We start from the raw sequence: 16,255 nt of genomic DNA on the forward strand, positions 1-16,255 counted from the left end.
CAGGTCAATAGAGGAACAATATATAAAGCTTTGTGGTTTGTAACATAAACTAATTGTTAATCATTTTGGTTGTATTTTTTTATTGTAAGGTGAGACATCTTTCTGAGTGAACTTGCAGTATTTTAGAGTATTTTTTTTTTCAGAAATCCCACTATTAATGTGATTCCATGTTTGCAGGTGACCCAGCTGGAGGAGCTGCTGGCTGTTAGACATTCTGTATTTGTAGTTGGTGGCCCGGGTACTGGAAAAAGTCAGGTTAACTTAACTAAAGAACATTTTTAAAACTATTTATGTGTGGGGGTTTGTTTTGTTTTTTTATATCTGTGTGATCCAACTTCTTATACCCAAAATATGCCCAAACATATTAACTAAAACTACTTATATAAATGATCTTGTTTACTTATCAGATCTTGAAGACCCTTCATAGGACTTATGCAAACATGAAGATGAAGCCCTTATGGAATGATATTAACCCTAAAGCTGTTACCACAGATGAGCTGTTTGGATACCTGCACCCTGCTACCAGAGAGTGGAAGGATGGTGAGAAGCAGGAGGATTATACAAAGGATTTAATGTGCAATAAATGATGATCAAGAGAACCAGTTTTTCCTCCAGAATTTGGGTCGCTGTCAAGTCTGATTTATTTTGGTGCCAAGACCATAATTTATTCCAAAGCCTCCTCTCAGAAATAATTAGAAAGTTAATGCACTTTTTCTATTTCACAGCCCACTCCTGTTTAAATAGGTTTCGTGTGCAATATTTTCATTACCAGTTCATTTCACAATTTTGCATTCAATACCTTTTTTGCTGCAGTGATGGTTTAGTATGTAAAAATGGATTTACCATATGTCACTGTTTCCTTTTACAGGTCTGTTCTCCTCTACCATGAGAGAGTTGGCCTCGGTGGGCCATGATGGACCCAAATGGATTGTTCTGGATGGGGATATTGACCCTATGTGGATCGAGTCACTCAACACAGTTATGGATGACAACAAGGTAAAAGATCATCTCTATGTTTTTTTGTCTTTCATCCAGGAGTTTGAATATGTCTCCAAATAAGTAATCAATTTCTGCCAATGCCAGTCATCAAGTTAGTGCATACTTTATATTTTTGAACCAGTGCTTCAGCTCCACTCCTTCTGCTTTTCCCTCCACATCCAGGTTCTGACACTTGCCAGTAACGAGAGGATCGGCTTGTCCTCGTCCATGCGTCTTCTCTTTGAGATCTCTCATCTGAAGGCTGCTACTCCAGCTACAGTGTCAAGGGCAGGAATACTCTATGTCAACCCACAGGACTTGGGTTGGAGCTCGTAAGACACACACAATGCTTAAATGCACGCATAAAATCACAGTCTTCTGTTTCTTTGATTTTCTTAAGGTTATCTTGGTTAGCAGAGCTGCCTTTACTGTGTTTTCAGTTATGTGACAAGTTGGATCGACACACGGCAAGCCCAGTCAGAGCGAGCCAACCTCACTATTTTGTTTGATAAGTACGTGCCATACTGTCTGGAACAAGTTCGCTGCAACCTGAAAACCATCACACCCATTCCAGAAAACAGCATGGTGCAGGTACATGTAGGGTTTTATGGATATCAAATGCAGCCTGCAGAGCCATAATATTATATTTTTCTGTTGTTATTGTTCAGTCACATGCAGCATTTCTGTGTTTTGCTCAATCAGACATTGTGCTCATTGTTGGACTGCTTGCTGATTGAGGACAACACTCCAGCCGATTCTCCCAGAGAACTCTATGAGATCTACTTTGTCTTTGCCTGCGTCTGGGCTTTTGGAGGCGCTCTCTTTCAAGATCATGTGTGCAGTGACTAACTGTTCCTTCTAATCGTATCAGATAATTCACATTATTATACCATATAATGACAGTGTTTTTACCTTTATAGCTCAATGACTACCGTGCTGAATTTAGCCGCTGGTGGTCCAAAGAGATGAGAGCCGTAAAGTTTCCCTCACAAGGGACAGTCTTTGACTATTTCATTGACCCTGAGACTAAAAAGTTTACTCCGTGGAGTGAGAAGATGGTGCCATTTGAGCTGGAGCCTGATATTCCGTTACAGGTATGTTATTAGACTAATGAATGCGTGTGGTTGTCTACAGCAGGCCAGAGTGTCCTGTATAATTATAACATGTTGATTTAGATCTCTCAGCACGCTCATCCACTGTCTGTTTCAGACGGTGCTTGTCCACACTCCAGAGACCATCTGTCTCACCTACTTCATGGACCTTCTGCTTCAGAGAGGCAAACCTATCATGTTAGTGGGCAATGCAGGAGTGGGAAAAACTATTCTGGTGTCTGATAAAGTCGCTAAGCTGAAGGAGGATTACATAGTAGCAAAAGTTCCCTTCAACTACTACACTACATCTGCCATGCTGCAGCGTAAGAGTCTCTGAAATTAGCATACACAAACAGATTTTTTCACATGTGTATTTTTTATTAATTTAACAAATTATATAATACATATAATAATCTAATAATTAGGGAAATATAATAAGACAAATCTAATCTGAAAAAAGGCTTCTAATGAGATATGTGTGCTTCCTGTCTATGCATTGTGTTATTGTGGTAGTATCTAATTGTGTTTGCCTATTCATACTGATTGAATGGCACAGGCTTCATAAAAAAAAAATTCTGAGTTTCCCTGTATCTTCAATTCTTTTTTCCTTCAAATTTCAGTTCAGATTTTCAGTCAGTGAGTTTCTGTGAAGACTGTTGTCACTTTGTCATTTTCCTAAACTTGTGTATTAAATGTACTCCAGGCATCTTGGAGAAACCTCTAGAGAAGAAAGCTGGTCGTAAATTTGGCCCTCCCACTGCCAAGAGACTTATCTACTTCATAGATGACCTCAACATGCCTGAGGTGGATGTTTATGGGACTGTCCAGCCACACACCCTCATCCGCCAGCACCTTGATTACAGCCACTGGTAGGATAAGACGCACGTGATGGACTCGCATATTTATACTGCTTTCATACTGCCAAAGTGTACAAATACACATATATACCCTGTACACAACTGTTACACAGAGTTTAGTGCTTAGTGTGAATTTTAACCAACAGCTCTTTGTACTGTAGGTATGACAGACAGCGGCTGGTTTTGAAAGAAATCCATAACTGCCAGTATATCACCTGTATGAACCCAACAGCTGGAAGCTTCTCTATCAACCCCAGACTGCAGGTACTGCCACACATTTGCAAGTTCTTTATGCGTAAATTTTATTTGTTCATAAATGTTATTATCAAAATTCTCCTATCTACTGAAACTATACTCGATCACTATGGCTTTATACATAATTTCATTGAATACTTATTTAGAAAAATTAGTTTCAAAGGGAACCATGTTTATGTTTTCCTTTGAAACACAAAAGAAAAACAGCCAAAGACATGCAGAAACCTTTTTTTGGCTAATAAGAAAAATTTAAAGGTAGTTCAGAATGCAGCTTTCTCAGTTTAAGTGGGTCCAGCCACAGATTACTGTTGGTAAAATCTTTACTGCCTCCATTTCAGAGGCATTTCTCAGTGTTTGCAGTGCATTTCCCCGGTGCTGATGCATTAGCTACCATCTTCTCCAGCATCTTGTCGGCTCACTTTCTTCAGGGAGGGTTTAGCTACGGGGTCTCTCGCTCAGTTGGAACTCTCATTCAGGTACTGTACACTTACACTGCCAGTGCAGCATTCATTTCTATTAAAACTTGACTTGAGACAACATTTATCTGTTTCTGTGTCACTATCTTTTGATTCTCCTCAAACAGGCAGCTATCTGCCTGCACCAGAAAATTAGCCAGAACTTTCTTCCTACAGCCATACGCTTCCACTATATCTTCAATCTGCGAGACCTTTCCAACATATTTCAGGTAACACACTTTGCTCAGTCATCCAGAAAAAAATAAAAACATAAAAATATAACTGAAATAATACTTACTTCTGTTGAAGATCTTTTCCTTGAACTGCTTAAAAGGATGCTGTTGACTCCTTTTTTCACTCGTGGTAGCAAATACAAAAACGTCATATGTATCCATTTGCAAAACTGTCATTGGTGGCAGCTTGCTTTAGATTTGACTTTTGTAGGAATGTTAATCCTGAAAAACTGAAAATTCTGGTGTCAAAAGTTCTCTCGTGGAATAGTTATGTGTTTATTAATACGATTTCTGTATAGGGCATCCTGTTTGCCTTGCCAGAAAGCATCCGTTACCCCATGGACCTGGTCCACCTGTGGCTGCATGAGAGCTCCAGGGTCTACTCAGACAAACTGATGGAAGAAAAAGATGTAGAACTCTTTGATAAAATCCTGTTGGACACTGGCAAGAGATATTTCGAAGTAAGACATGGGCGATTCAAATTGCAACCTTAATCTTAAAAATGTTTCAAAATGTAAGAAGTATGGCAGAAGTGATGCTTTTGGTATTTAGTATTAAAGTCAGCTATGGCATGTTCAGTATTTTCTTGTTTGTTTGTCCTGCCAACCTCTCCAGGGAATAGATGAGTCCATCTTTATCCACCAGCCTTTGGTGTACTGCCACTTTGCCCAGGGAGTGGGAGAGCCTCGCTATCACCAGGTCTGACACATTCACACACACACAAGCTAGTCTGCACTCCAAGTTCTTTATGGAGTTTAAAATAAGAATTAAGAGTGTAGTCAAATACGTTATGGGAGTTTAATTGCTTATTACTTGAATCTGTACTGTAGCATACTTATTTAGTGGCCTCCAGATGTGTCGTATCTGCTCTGACAGAAACCAGAAATGAGGATGACTGTATTGTCGCTAGCAAAAAGATTGCCTGTCTTTGATATGTGTGTGGCAACTTAGTTTCATTGTATATGGAATTTACCACGTAGACACGGGTTAGTGCTGGCTTTCCTCAAGAGAGACAAGTTTATTTGTTTTATTTTTCCTTTCCTGTCAGGCTTCAGACTGGGAGAAGCTCCAGAAGACATTGGCTGATGCTCTAGAGCACTATAATGAGTTGCACGCTGTCATGGACTTGGTACTGTTTGAAGAAGCGATCCAGCATGTGTAAGAGACACACACAGACACAAACTAACATGCACAAAGAAGAATTTACAAAGTAAATGTAAACCACAGGCAAGAAACACACCATCAGTTCTGTGTTTGTACCCAGGTGTCGCATCAGTCGTATACTGGAGGCCCCCTATGGTAATGCCCTGCTGGTTGGGGTTGGTGGGAGTGGGAAGCAGAGCCTGTGTCGACTGGCTGCTTTCCTCAGCATGCTGGAGGTTTTCCAGATCACGCTGCGTAAAGGTTATGGAATCAATGACCTCAAAGTAAATATGCACTTCCACATGCAAAACACGGTTGTATATCATAACACATCTGTTTTGAATGATTTGGGATGGTTTTTTTCCCTGCTTTGTGTTTGCTGCAACCCTTGTCTGCAGAGTGACATAGCTGCATTGTATATAAAGGTGGGGGTGAAGAATATTGGGACAGTGTTTCTTCACACAGATGCCCAGATTCCAGATGAGCGCTTTCTGGTGCTGATCAACGACATGCTGGCCTCAGGTTTGGATACACAGACCGGAACTGAGATAACTGAGATTTCTGCTTTAACACTTAGAGTCCCCCGAGAGCTGCTAGCTGTCAGATCTAAGAAATGAATGTCATTTCTGCAAAAACTATTTTTGGATGGTGTCAATGGCTTTGAGAGCATAGAGTTGTGCATTTGAATAGATAGCAAAGAAGGCTCATTTGGTCACATAGACCTGCTCCAAGTAAGAGTGACTATATAAGAAAGAACAAATACACAGTGAGCTCGCATTCTTTGCATTTGTAGGGGATATTCCTGACCTTTTTAGTGATGAAGAAACAGATATGATTGTTTCATCAATCCGTATGGAACTGAGGGGATTAGGACTCATAGATACCAGAGACAACTGCTGGAGCTTTTTCATCGAAAGGATACGAAGACAGCTCAAGGTCTATAATGCAAACCATGTAGAAACCATGATGTAATGATTAGTGTTGATAGTCATCTCACCTTCTCCTTTTGTCACCCTTTCTGCCCTCCAGGTCGTCTTATGTTTCTCTCCAGTTGGATTCACGTTAAGGACACGTGCACGGAAGTTTCCAGCCTTAGTAAACTGTACAGCCATAAACTGGTTCCACTCTTGGCCTCAGCTTGCTCTGCAGTCCGTCAGCTCTACTTTCATAGAGAAAATACCTGGACTGGAGGTGCTTCTTGTTTAAATTCTGTGATACAATCTAAAGCTGCTTTTAAAAGTACTAACTCTGATGCTGATTATGCAAGTGTTTCAAATAGTAGATACCTAATAAGCATAAATAGGAACTAAAATAACTATTAACGTAGACACATGTCTATAGCTACTTTTATGTGAATAAATCAAATAAGAAGGTTCTTCTTGCTCTCTCAGTGAAGTGAATCAATGTGTGTGTTCATACTGTGCAGCCAAATGTGAGAGCATCTATCAGTGAGTTCATCTCCTACGCTCACACGAGTGTCAATGAGGTAAGAGCTGCTGCACAGCACTGCAAGCGATGACCTCTCTTGATGTCTTCTTTGATACGATTTCTTGGTTTCCTTGTTGTGAATTCACCTCACAGGTGAGTGTCAAATACCAGCAGAATGAGAAGCACTTCAACTATACCACGCCAAAGAGTTTCCTAGAGTTTATGAAGTTGTACGACAACCTGTTGAGAAAGAAACGCACAGAGCTGACTCAGAAGATGGAAAGATTAGAGAATGGACTTCAAAAACTGCTGACTACCGCGTCACAGGTCAGGGGGGAAAAACATCACATTGCACCAGTGTATACAAAAGTTTGTGTTTCTTGTTCTTACTTTTTTTTTCTTTAGGTGGAGGACCTCAAAGCCAAGTTAGCAGTGCAGGAGGTAGAGCTGTGGCAGAGAAACACAGATATCGAAGCCCTCATTGCTAAAATAGGACAACAGACAGACAAGCTCAACCAAGAGAGAGCTGTAGCTGATGCTGAGGAGCAGAGGGTAAGAGTGTGATTCTAGGGCCTCTCGAGCAGCAAAATGACAGACTTAACGCCATGTATTTTCAGAATTACTGCACATTTTGAGGTTCATTTTAAACCACTTTGTCAATGAGAGGGCCATTAGAGAAGAGAGGGCAGAGAAGTAATAACATAGGTCTGAAACAAGCCAAACTTTCAGCAATCCATTCACAGCATACACACACGCGCGTGTTGTATTTTTGTGATTCAGGTGGCAGCAATCCAAGCTAAAGTGACCAAACAGCAACAGGAGACTGAAGAGGACTTGGCGAAGGCTGAACCTGCCCTACAGGCAGCCAACACAGCTCTCAATACACTCAACAGAGTAAAACACTTGCACACACATAAAGTTTTACTTCATTTCATTCAATTTATTTTATGAGTCCATTGCAAGCATAAAAGAAATCTAATAAAGTTGTCCTGAGCTCAGGCCCCTGATTAAAAATGTGGGCGTTTGTGCATTCGTGTGCATCTGTTTGATCTAGTTAAACCTGACAGAGCTGCGGACGTTTCCCAACCCTCCAGCCATCGTCACCAACGTCTCAGCAGCTGTTCTAGTGCTACTGGCTCCTCAAGGCCGAATCCCCAAAGATCGCAGCTGGAAAGCTTCCAAGGTGGTCATGAGCAAGGTGATACGATTTTTAGGTTTTAGTTTTCCTTCATTTAATGGCTTGAGACCGCCAAAGTAAATCCATTTTAGGTTAATGTTATGGTAGATCTGGCGACCTGTCCGTGTACTGTATGTAACCTTTCATATGAAAGTTAGGATAGGCCCCAGTCCCCCTGCAAACCTGAACTGGATACACTATTAGAAAAATAAATGGATGAATGAAAACCATAAAACGAATACAGAACCAAAAAAAATCTCTCTAATCATCTGAGATAAAAAATATTTAACATTTAAAACACGACCTTCTCTTTTAGTCTTCATCCTTGCACAACTCTAATTTAATATTGATTGCGACTGCAGTTATTTTGTTGTGTGACTGTTGGCACTTTTCAATCTGATATACTTTATACTTTGATGAACCCATTCATATTTAATTTTTGTAACATAGGTTCTTTCATATTGTTAATATCTCCTGTGTTGTTGATACCGCCTTGCCTCAAAAACTCTTTTTTTTTTTAAAGAGAGGTTTAACCTGTGAGGAACTGTGCTGGTTGAAAAAAGTAACAACTAAAGCAATGTTCACACTCTGTAGATCAGATATGGGTTTTTTAGTTAATTCTACTTTTTGACTCAGGATTTAGAATTCAAAAATGTTGAAAAATATTTTGTTAATTTGAAACCGTTTGATCTAACGTGCACCCGTTTGCACACAAATGCTTGTGCAGGTGGATGACTTCCTGCAGGCTCTGGTAAACTTTGACAAAGAGAACATCCCTGAGGCCACGGTGAGGTGTGTGAGAGATGAGTACCTCAGTGACCCAGAGTTCAACCCTGACTTTGTAAAACAGAAATCCTCTGCTGCTGCTGGCCTTTGTGCATGGGTGATCAACATCATCCGCTTCCACGAGGTACACATCTAAACCATCTGCAACATATATTTAGTGTCATCCAAGCTAATCCATTTGCTATATTTTTTTCTGTGTAAAACACTTTGAGTTTGTTGTTTGATTTGTTTTTTTGCCTTTTTCCCCAAAACTTGTGCTGCCTTGGACAGATTTTTGTAAGTTCATCTCTTCTCTTATTTCTTTATTATAGGATGTTCCTTATAACAAAGGTTATACTGTACTTTAGTTTCAGCTGTAAGGATGTTCTTGTTTCCAGGTGCTCTGCGAGGTAGAGATGAAGAGAATGTGTCTGACTCAGGCTAACGCTGATTTGGCTGAGGCTGCTGAGAAGCTAGACGCCCTGCGGAAAAAACTAGCTGTATGTCTGTTTAAATTGGACAGATTGGATTATTTGGTGCTTGACAACAAAATTAATTAGTTATTTGCAAATGCCAGCATTCATAATATTTTCATCTGTTCCTTTCTCAGGAGCTGGATAGCAGTCTGGAAACTCTGAAAATAGCTTTTGAGAAGGCAACATCAGAGAAACTTCGCTTTCAGGAAGAGGTCAACCGCACAAACAAGACAATAGAGCTAGCTAATCGGCTGGTCAAAGGACTAGAGGTAAGTATACAGTGCTGTGCAAAAGACTTAAGCCACCTCTCATTTCTTTATATTCTGCTGGGGGAAAAGGGGAAATAGATTCAGTGATTTACTTAAAAATGTTCTGACCTACATGGAAATACAGTATAGGCAAAAACAGACTTTGCCTGCTATGACTACCTTCATTGTGCAACACAGCCTAAACTCTCTCAAGAAGCTCCAGTAGTCTTCAGGAAAAGCTCTCCAGGCAGCTTGAAGGACATTGAAAGCTCTTCTTTGAATGTTGGCTGACTCTTGTTCTGTTGTGTCCAGATGATCCCACACTGCTTCAATAATGTTGATGTCCGGGTTCTGATAGTGTTAATTGTGCGTTTTTCTATCCATTTATGCTTTTACTGCATATGAAGTGCATTGAGGATTATTGTCACGCTGAGGAATTAAGTAATCATTTGAACCACAAATGTGACATTTGTATTCATGACTCCATCAGACCTGTTGTCACTGATTTTCAGTCCAGTTCTTGTGTATTTGTCATACCTCAGTCTTTTCCCCCAGTTTCCCCTCTTTAATAAGGGGAACCTCTTAGTCTCAGCGACCCCTCCACTGAGACTATTTCTGAATACGCTTCAAGGAACAGTTCATTTAAGGGCTAGATGCATCTCTCGGATCCTGTGTCATTGTTTCTGTGTTTTGTGTCTTTGTTAAATTTTTTCTTATTTCTTGAGGACACTGTTCAGATACTGTTCATGTGCTTTGGATTGTTTTTTAATGCCTGCCACTTCTTTTGCCCTCCACTTGCCAGGTTTCCCTCAAATTTTTTAGGGACACACTACACACCATGCTGCTGCCAGTTTTTGGGGCTAATAGCTCTAATACTATTTTATTCCTGTCAAACTGTGTTATCTTTGCATTTTTGGTAGATTTAACTGAAGACATAAAAACAAATTATGTGTTTTTGTAGGCTGCTAGTAACAACAAACCTAAGGATTCAAAAGCAGCCAATATCCAAAGAAAAAATTTGAAAGACCTTCAGAAATCTTGGGTTACTATTGCTCAAGACCATTTTAAAAAGCTGTCTGAGTGTTACACAGAGCAGCTGTGTCTGTGTGTGTTTTTCAGAGTGAGAACGTGCGCTGGGCTCACTCAGTGGCTCAGTACCATGAGCAGGAGGAAACGCTTTGTGGGGACGTCCTTCTAACCGCAGCCTTCATCTCTTATGCCGGATCCTTCTCAAAGAAGTACAGGAAAGAGCTGCTGGACAACCTCTGGATGCCGTTCCTACACAGCCAGAAGGTTAAAATCTTAAAACACTGAGATATTTCTTTTAGTTTTCTTCTGCAAATGCAGTTATTCCCTCCAGTATCTTTGCCGTTCCACAACAGATTGTGTCTTATTTCTCTATGAACACACACCACTGTTTCTATCAGATGTCCATTCCCATGACGGAGGGCTTAGATCCAGTGTTGATGTTGACTGATGATGCAATGGTTGCCCAGTGGAACAATGAAGGCTTACCAGGAGACAAAATGTCTACCCAGAATGCCACCATACTTACTAACTGTGAGTGGAGTTTTTCACTTGGTGTAACTGGCTTTTTATAACAAACATTACAAACGCTACGGTACTAGGTTTTCTTCTTAGCACATCTCTGTGTATAAATAAGGAGTTTATTGTTGCAGGTGAGCGCTGGCCTCTCCTTATCGACCCTCAGCTGCAGGGCATCAAATGGATTAAGAGTCGCTATGGTAACAGCCTCAAGGTTGTCAGTCTGGGGCAGAGAGGGTGAGCGTTTCCTTTGTTGATGCTTGCTTGAGGCCTCGAGGATGTGTAAATTTGTTTAGTAGCAATTCAGAAATAATAACAGTGCTACAATTTCTACAGTTTTTATAAATTAATCTTAAATGTTGTTCCAGATATGTAGATGTTATTGAACAGGCTGTAGTGGCAGGGGACACTGTCCTCATCGAGAACCTCGAGGAGACGATTGACCCCGTTATTGACCCCCTTCTGGGTCGACACACAATCAAGAAGGGCAGGTAACACACAGAATTGCTGTGATCGAGTTTTTCTCCTTTCTGCAGATGCTTTAAGAACTGGACTAAATTTGTATATGCAGTTATTTTGGGTTCAGGGTAACAACATTTCCACACAGATATTAGTGAATGAAGCCCAATTTAAGGGAAAGCTTTTTCCTTGAAGAATTACTGCATTACTTGGTTAAGTACTCACCTAGCCATCAGGGCAGATCGTAGCAGATAAGGACACAGAAAAACAAAAGCCCCGTAAAAACAAAATCTGCCAGTAAAGTACAAAAAAAGATGTTGTTATAGATTAAACGTGACCTAGAAAAGAAACTGTAAGACTCCAGGAAAATTCAATCAATTTTCACATATTTATTAAAAAATGAACAGAGCTGATGTGTTTCATCAGAAATATATTGATCTATGTTCAGTCCTGTCTGTAGGGTTTTGTGAACCTTTCAATACATGTTTACACGTTGAAAGCAGACGAGGTGGTATAAGGGTTATGGATCAGAAGGAAGAAGAAGTGGGTAAATTCAGAAGGAGAAAATGGTTAGGAGGCTGGTGGGGGTGGGATGGTAGAGAGTGGGTAAAGAGAGGATAATTGGAAGGGTGGGTGGGGGAGTCTAAGGAGGTATGGGGAAAAGTGGGTAAGGTAGAAAGGAGGGAAAGGGGTAGGGGTGGGGTATAAGGAAGTAAGGATCTCATCACTTATCCACAACTTGCTCATCAATGCCACTTTTCCATGTATCGAAGATCATTCACATGACACTGGGTTCATTCATTTTATCATGCTCTACTCTCTTCTTCTTCCTTGCTACTACACTGCTACAGTTGTATAAAGGTTGGAGACAAAGAGTGTTTCTTCCACCCAGCCTTCAGACTGATTCTCCACACTAAGCTGGCTAGTCCTCACTATAAGCCTGAGATTCAAGCCCAGACCACCCTCATTAATTTCACAGTGACCAGAGATGGATTGGAGGACCAGCTCCTGGCCCAGGTGGTGAATCAAGAGAGGCCAGACCTTGAACAGCTTAAGGTAGAGTGGAACAGTTGATGGAGTTCTCTGTTGATGAGTCTGTCCTTTTTGTACTGCCTGTCCGGGTCCGGCAGTCTAAGAGTTTAAGAAACGTTAAGGCCTTCCTCTCCCCAACCACTGCCTTTTGCTTCACAAGGGGGCAGCATGCAATCTCCCACTTAATGCCTTCCTCTCTTGTGTACAAGACCCGGGTTACCTGAACTCGATTTGCTGTTTGGTATTTAGCTGTCCCAGTGCATGTTGGAGTTCATCGTTTAATGAGACCAGCTGGCATTATTTCATCTCTGTTGCAGGTTTTGGTTTTCATCATTCTGGTTCCATTTATGCTTCTTTTTATATATTTGCATCGTCTTCCTACAGAGTGAACTGACAAAGCAGCAGAACATGTTTAAGATTGAGCTGAAGCTTCTGGAGGACGAGCTGCTAACCCGGCTGTCTGCTGCAGAGAGTAACTTCCTTGGTGACAATGTGCTGGTGGAGAAGCTTGAGACCACAAAGCACACTGCTGCTGAGATTGAGATGAAGGTATCGGGTTACATGTCTGCGTTGTTGCAGTAAAATGAATGGTTAACCTACTTTTTACTCCCTTTCATATTTTTTCTTTTTTCTGTCATCTCTCATTCGCAGGTTCTGGAAGCAAAAGTTAACGAAGTAAAGATAAACGAGGCCAGAGAGCACTATCGCCCTGTTGCTGTCAGAGCTTCTCTGCTCTACTTTATCATGAATGATCTTAACAAGATCAACCCCATGTACCAGTTCAGCCTCAAGGTAACCAGAAGCAAATATAGGACCTGACCACAACCTAGGAACCAACAACTGAATTTAACATAAGATGTAAAATATCCAAATTTATGTGAAATTATGCAGCAAACAAAGACATCCTACGAATTGATTTGTCCTTTTGTTCTCAGGCCTTTAACGTTGTTTTCCACAAAGCAGTGGAGCTGGCAGAAGCCTGTGACGACGTAAAGAGCAGAGTAAACACGCTCATAGACTGTGTTACATACTCCACCTTCAACTACATCAGCAGGGGACTATTTGAGAGAGACAAGCTCACCTTTACGGCACAGCTGGCCTTCCAGGTGTGTGTGTGTTTGTGGAAGGGTTAGACAAAGACTGTGTTTGTCCCTGACTGTGTTCTCCCTATTTCAGTTGCTCCTGATGAGTAAGGAGATAGTTGTGAGAGAGTTGGACTTCTTGCTGCGTTTTAACATTGACCACAGCTACATCAGCCCCCTTGACTTTCTTTCCAACTCGGCCTGGAGCGCCATCAAGGTTCACAGGCTGCATTTATTTTTGTTGGCATTTGAATTGCAATGCAAATCAAAAACTGCTCTCTCTCTTGTATCGGTCCAGGTTATGAGTTTCACTGATGAGTTTCGTGGTCTGGATCGGGATATTGAAGGTTCACCCAAGCGCTGGAAGAAGCTGGTGGAGTCAGAGTGTCCTGAGAAGGAGAAGTTTCCTCAGGAGTGGAAGGGAAAAAGCTCGCTGCAGAAACTGATCATGATGAGAGCCCTGAGGCCTGACCGTATGACCTATGCTCTAAGGTGATGAGGATTTGTTTCCCTGCTTGTTTAACTGTGTTTTTGTCTTTTCTATTTTTTAAGTGTATTTCCATATAAGGACTATTAAAAGCAGTGTTTGTTCATTCGTTTATGTCAATATAACCCGACTCTAGGAACTTTGTTGAAGAGAAGCTCGGTGTGAAGTATACAGAGGGACGGAAGACTGAATTTGCAAAGTCCTTTAGAGAAAGTGGTCCTTCCTCCCCTATTTTCTTCATCCTCTCCCCAGGAGTGGACCCACTTAAAGATGTCGAATCGCTGGGTACTGTTCAGAAAGCTGCATGCATCCAAACCCTGATCGCATACTGTAATGTGTTGATTTATTAATAATTTAAGTGTCCAGCCATTGCTTTACAATTCAGTGACAACCTAAAAGAGTGTTAAGGTTAGCACATAAAAAAATCAGTCCTTTGTTTTCCCAGGAAGGAAGCTGGGTTTCACTATTGACCTTGGGAAGCTTCACAATGTCTCCCTGGGTCAAGGACAGGAAACTGTGGCTGAACTCGCCATGGAAGAGGCCGCTAAGGAGGGTCACTGGGTTATATTGCAGGTCCAGTTAAAAGAAACACATTTTCTTATGTTAGAATGGGGAGAATCTGAAAAAGAAATCAGCATGACAGTGCCTGTGGAGTATGCTACAGTTATTGAGCTTTGATTATGTGTTTCCATTTCCCTGCAGAACATCCATCTGGTTGCTCGCTGGCTGGGTGCGCTTGAGAAGCTCCTGGAGCGCTGCTGTGAAGACAGCCATCCAGACTACAGAGTGTTTATGAGCGCTGAGCCGGCATCTACGGCCCAAGAACACATTATCCCACAGGTAAAGATTCAGCAAGCATGCAAGAAAAGTCACACTTTGTCTCACTTTAACCCTTTAATGTAACATCTACATAAGGAATTTATTCTCCCAGCTGTCTTAACCTATACCAGCATTGCATTCATTGAATTACAGTTGAACACTTTAATAGTGACATGAAATTTCTATTTTTATTTTTTTTTACTCAGGGAATTCTGGAAAATGCTATAAAGATCACCAATGAACCTCCTACAGGCATGCATGCTAATCTACATGCTGCTCTGGATAACTTTGACCAGGTGATTTATTTTTTTCTTTCCTTGTGTTCTTTGTGCATTTGTTTTGATTTATTTATCAATTCACTTATTGCTTTGCCCTCTCTCCAGGACATCCTGGATCAGTGCAGCCGTGAGCAGGAGTTTAAGACCATCCTGTTTTCTCTCTGTTACTTTCACGCCTGTGTGGCGGAGAGGAGGAAGTTTGGGCCCCAGGGTTGGAACAGAAAGTATCCATTCAGCACTGGAGATCTGACTATATCAGTTAATGTCCTTTACAATTACCTGGAGGCTAATGCACAGGTGGGTTTTGTTGTTGTTGTGGATAGGAAGCATGGTGTATAACTGGATGACCGAAACACTGATGTATGGGGTTGTCAGTGGTGCTGCGAGTGACGGTGCCACAGGCGAATTAGGGTTGTGATTGCCTTGGCAGTGATTTTTATAATTATGATGACACAGGTGCCATGGGAGGACCTGAGGTATTTGTTTGGGGAAATCATGTATGGAGGACACATCACTGATGACTGGGACAGACGCCTCTGCAGAACTTATCTGGAAGAATACATGCAGCCCAACCAGGTTTGTGTGTGTGACAGTAAAAGAAAACATGGACGTAGTGTGCCAGCAAACCTGGCTGTGTTCTGCAGAAAAAGAACAGGCTTCTCCGCAGGCATTATATGGTAGCCAAATGTAACTGCTCTTCTTGTGCAGACTTGGGCCATTTTGGGATGAAAATCAGCTCCAGTTAGAGCAGATTGACTACTTTTTTTACTATAGACTGTCCATAAAAGTTAAAAAATACTGGCATGAGTTCCTGGCAACCAGTTGCACCAGACCGAGGGAATTTTGCCGTCTGGGTTTGGAATAATTTTATGTTTTGTACAGTATGTGAGTCCCACAGCTAACAATACTTCTCTCTGTTTTGTGTCTCCTAGTTTGACCGGAAGCTTGCATTGGCACCGGGATTTGTCATTCCCTCCAACCTGGATTATCAGGTAAATTAAATCCAGTAGTTTTTTATTAAAGTTTACTTTACATTATTGTACCTTAAACCCTGAAAAAATATTGTCATGTAAATGAATATTAAAGGCCAGTTTTCATACTAAATAATTCTGACTGTACAGCTCATTAAATGAAAATGTTACTCTGCATCTCCAGGGCTACCATGATTTCATAGATGAGATGCTGCCCCATGAGAGCCCAGTGCACTATGGGTTGCATCCCAATGCAGAAATTGAGTTCCTGACAGTGACATCAGATAACCTTTTTCACACTCTGCTGGAGCTGCAGTCCCCTGATGTTGTGATTGGAGAGGGAGCCTCACAAACACTAGAAGAGAAGGTAGATGTACAGTTTTTTTTTTTCTTGGAAGGTATAAAAAGACAATTATAGATCAAAACCAGTGACCAGTGAAGTCATAAAACAGATAAAAAGTACAGAAACAGATACA

At 41.2% G+C, this 16,255-nt stretch overlaps 1 protein-coding gene across 2 annotated transcripts in view; it reads left to right on the top strand.

Moving 5' to 3' along the window:
• Positions 1–16,255, top strand: part of dnah9l (dynein, axonemal, heavy polypeptide 9 like) — a 35,426-nt gene that overhangs the window by 14,821 nt on the left and 4,350 nt on the right. Inside the window, exons 37-82 of one of the 2 annotated variants that reach the window (XM_040022013.1) lie at positions 178–255; positions 408–540; positions 869–996; positions 1,162–1,310; positions 1,419–1,569; positions 1,681–1,812; positions 1,899–2,072; positions 2,188–2,392; positions 2,773–2,938; positions 3,088–3,190; positions 3,520–3,657; positions 3,765–3,866; positions 4,169–4,330; positions 4,485–4,568; positions 4,918–5,027; positions 5,134–5,296; positions 5,411–5,534; positions 5,806–5,948; positions 6,042–6,203; positions 6,439–6,498; positions 6,594–6,767; positions 6,846–6,992; positions 7,221–7,334; positions 7,495–7,638; positions 8,345–8,527; positions 8,674–8,679; positions 8,781–8,882; positions 8,993–9,127; positions 10,226–10,399; positions 10,534–10,666; positions 10,786–10,888; positions 11,020–11,142; positions 11,962–12,166; positions 12,527–12,691; positions 12,794–12,934; positions 13,078–13,248; positions 13,319–13,441; positions 13,523–13,716; positions 13,848–13,996; positions 14,157–14,284; positions 14,414–14,551; positions 14,737–14,826; positions 14,914–15,105; positions 15,265–15,384; positions 15,741–15,800; positions 15,964–16,146. In XM_040022013.1, coding sequence (XP_039877947.1) covers positions 178–255; positions 408–540; positions 869–996; positions 1,162–1,310; positions 1,419–1,569; positions 1,681–1,812; positions 1,899–2,072; positions 2,188–2,392; positions 2,773–2,938; positions 3,088–3,190; positions 3,520–3,657; positions 3,765–3,866; positions 4,169–4,330; positions 4,485–4,568; positions 4,918–5,027; positions 5,134–5,296; positions 5,411–5,534; positions 5,806–5,948; positions 6,042–6,203; positions 6,439–6,498; positions 6,594–6,767; positions 6,846–6,992; positions 7,221–7,334; positions 7,495–7,638; positions 8,345–8,527; positions 8,674–8,679; positions 8,781–8,882; positions 8,993–9,127; positions 10,226–10,399; positions 10,534–10,666; positions 10,786–10,888; positions 11,020–11,142; positions 11,962–12,166; positions 12,527–12,691; positions 12,794–12,934; positions 13,078–13,248; positions 13,319–13,441; positions 13,523–13,716; positions 13,848–13,996; positions 14,157–14,284; positions 14,414–14,551; positions 14,737–14,826; positions 14,914–15,105; positions 15,265–15,384; positions 15,741–15,800; positions 15,964–16,146 — 6,264 coding nt within the window. Of the gene's footprint in view, positions 1–177; positions 256–407; positions 541–868; positions 997–1,161; positions 1,311–1,418; positions 1,570–1,680; positions 1,813–1,898; positions 2,073–2,187; positions 2,393–2,772; positions 2,939–3,087; positions 3,191–3,519; positions 3,658–3,764; positions 3,867–4,168; positions 4,331–4,484; positions 4,569–4,917; positions 5,028–5,133; positions 5,297–5,410; positions 5,535–5,805; positions 5,949–6,041; positions 6,204–6,438; positions 6,499–6,593; positions 6,768–6,845; positions 6,993–7,220; positions 7,335–7,494; positions 7,639–8,344; positions 8,528–8,673; positions 8,680–8,780; positions 8,883–8,992; positions 9,128–10,225; positions 10,400–10,533; positions 10,667–10,785; positions 10,889–11,019; positions 11,143–11,961; positions 12,167–12,526; positions 12,692–12,793; positions 12,935–13,077; positions 13,249–13,318; positions 13,442–13,522; positions 13,717–13,847; positions 13,997–14,156; positions 14,285–14,413; positions 14,552–14,736; positions 14,827–14,913; positions 15,106–15,264; positions 15,385–15,740; positions 15,801–15,963; positions 16,147–16,255 lie in introns of those variants that run through there. The other variant, XM_040022014.1, reaches the window with a different exon arrangement.

The sequence above is a fragment of the Simochromis diagramma genome, unplaced genomic scaffold (assembly GCF_900408965.1).
Source record: "Simochromis diagramma unplaced genomic scaffold, fSimDia1.1 OVJJ01000205.1, whole genome shotgun sequence".
Lineage (NCBI taxonomy): Eukaryota > Metazoa > Chordata > Actinopteri > Cichliformes > Cichlidae > Simochromis > Simochromis diagramma.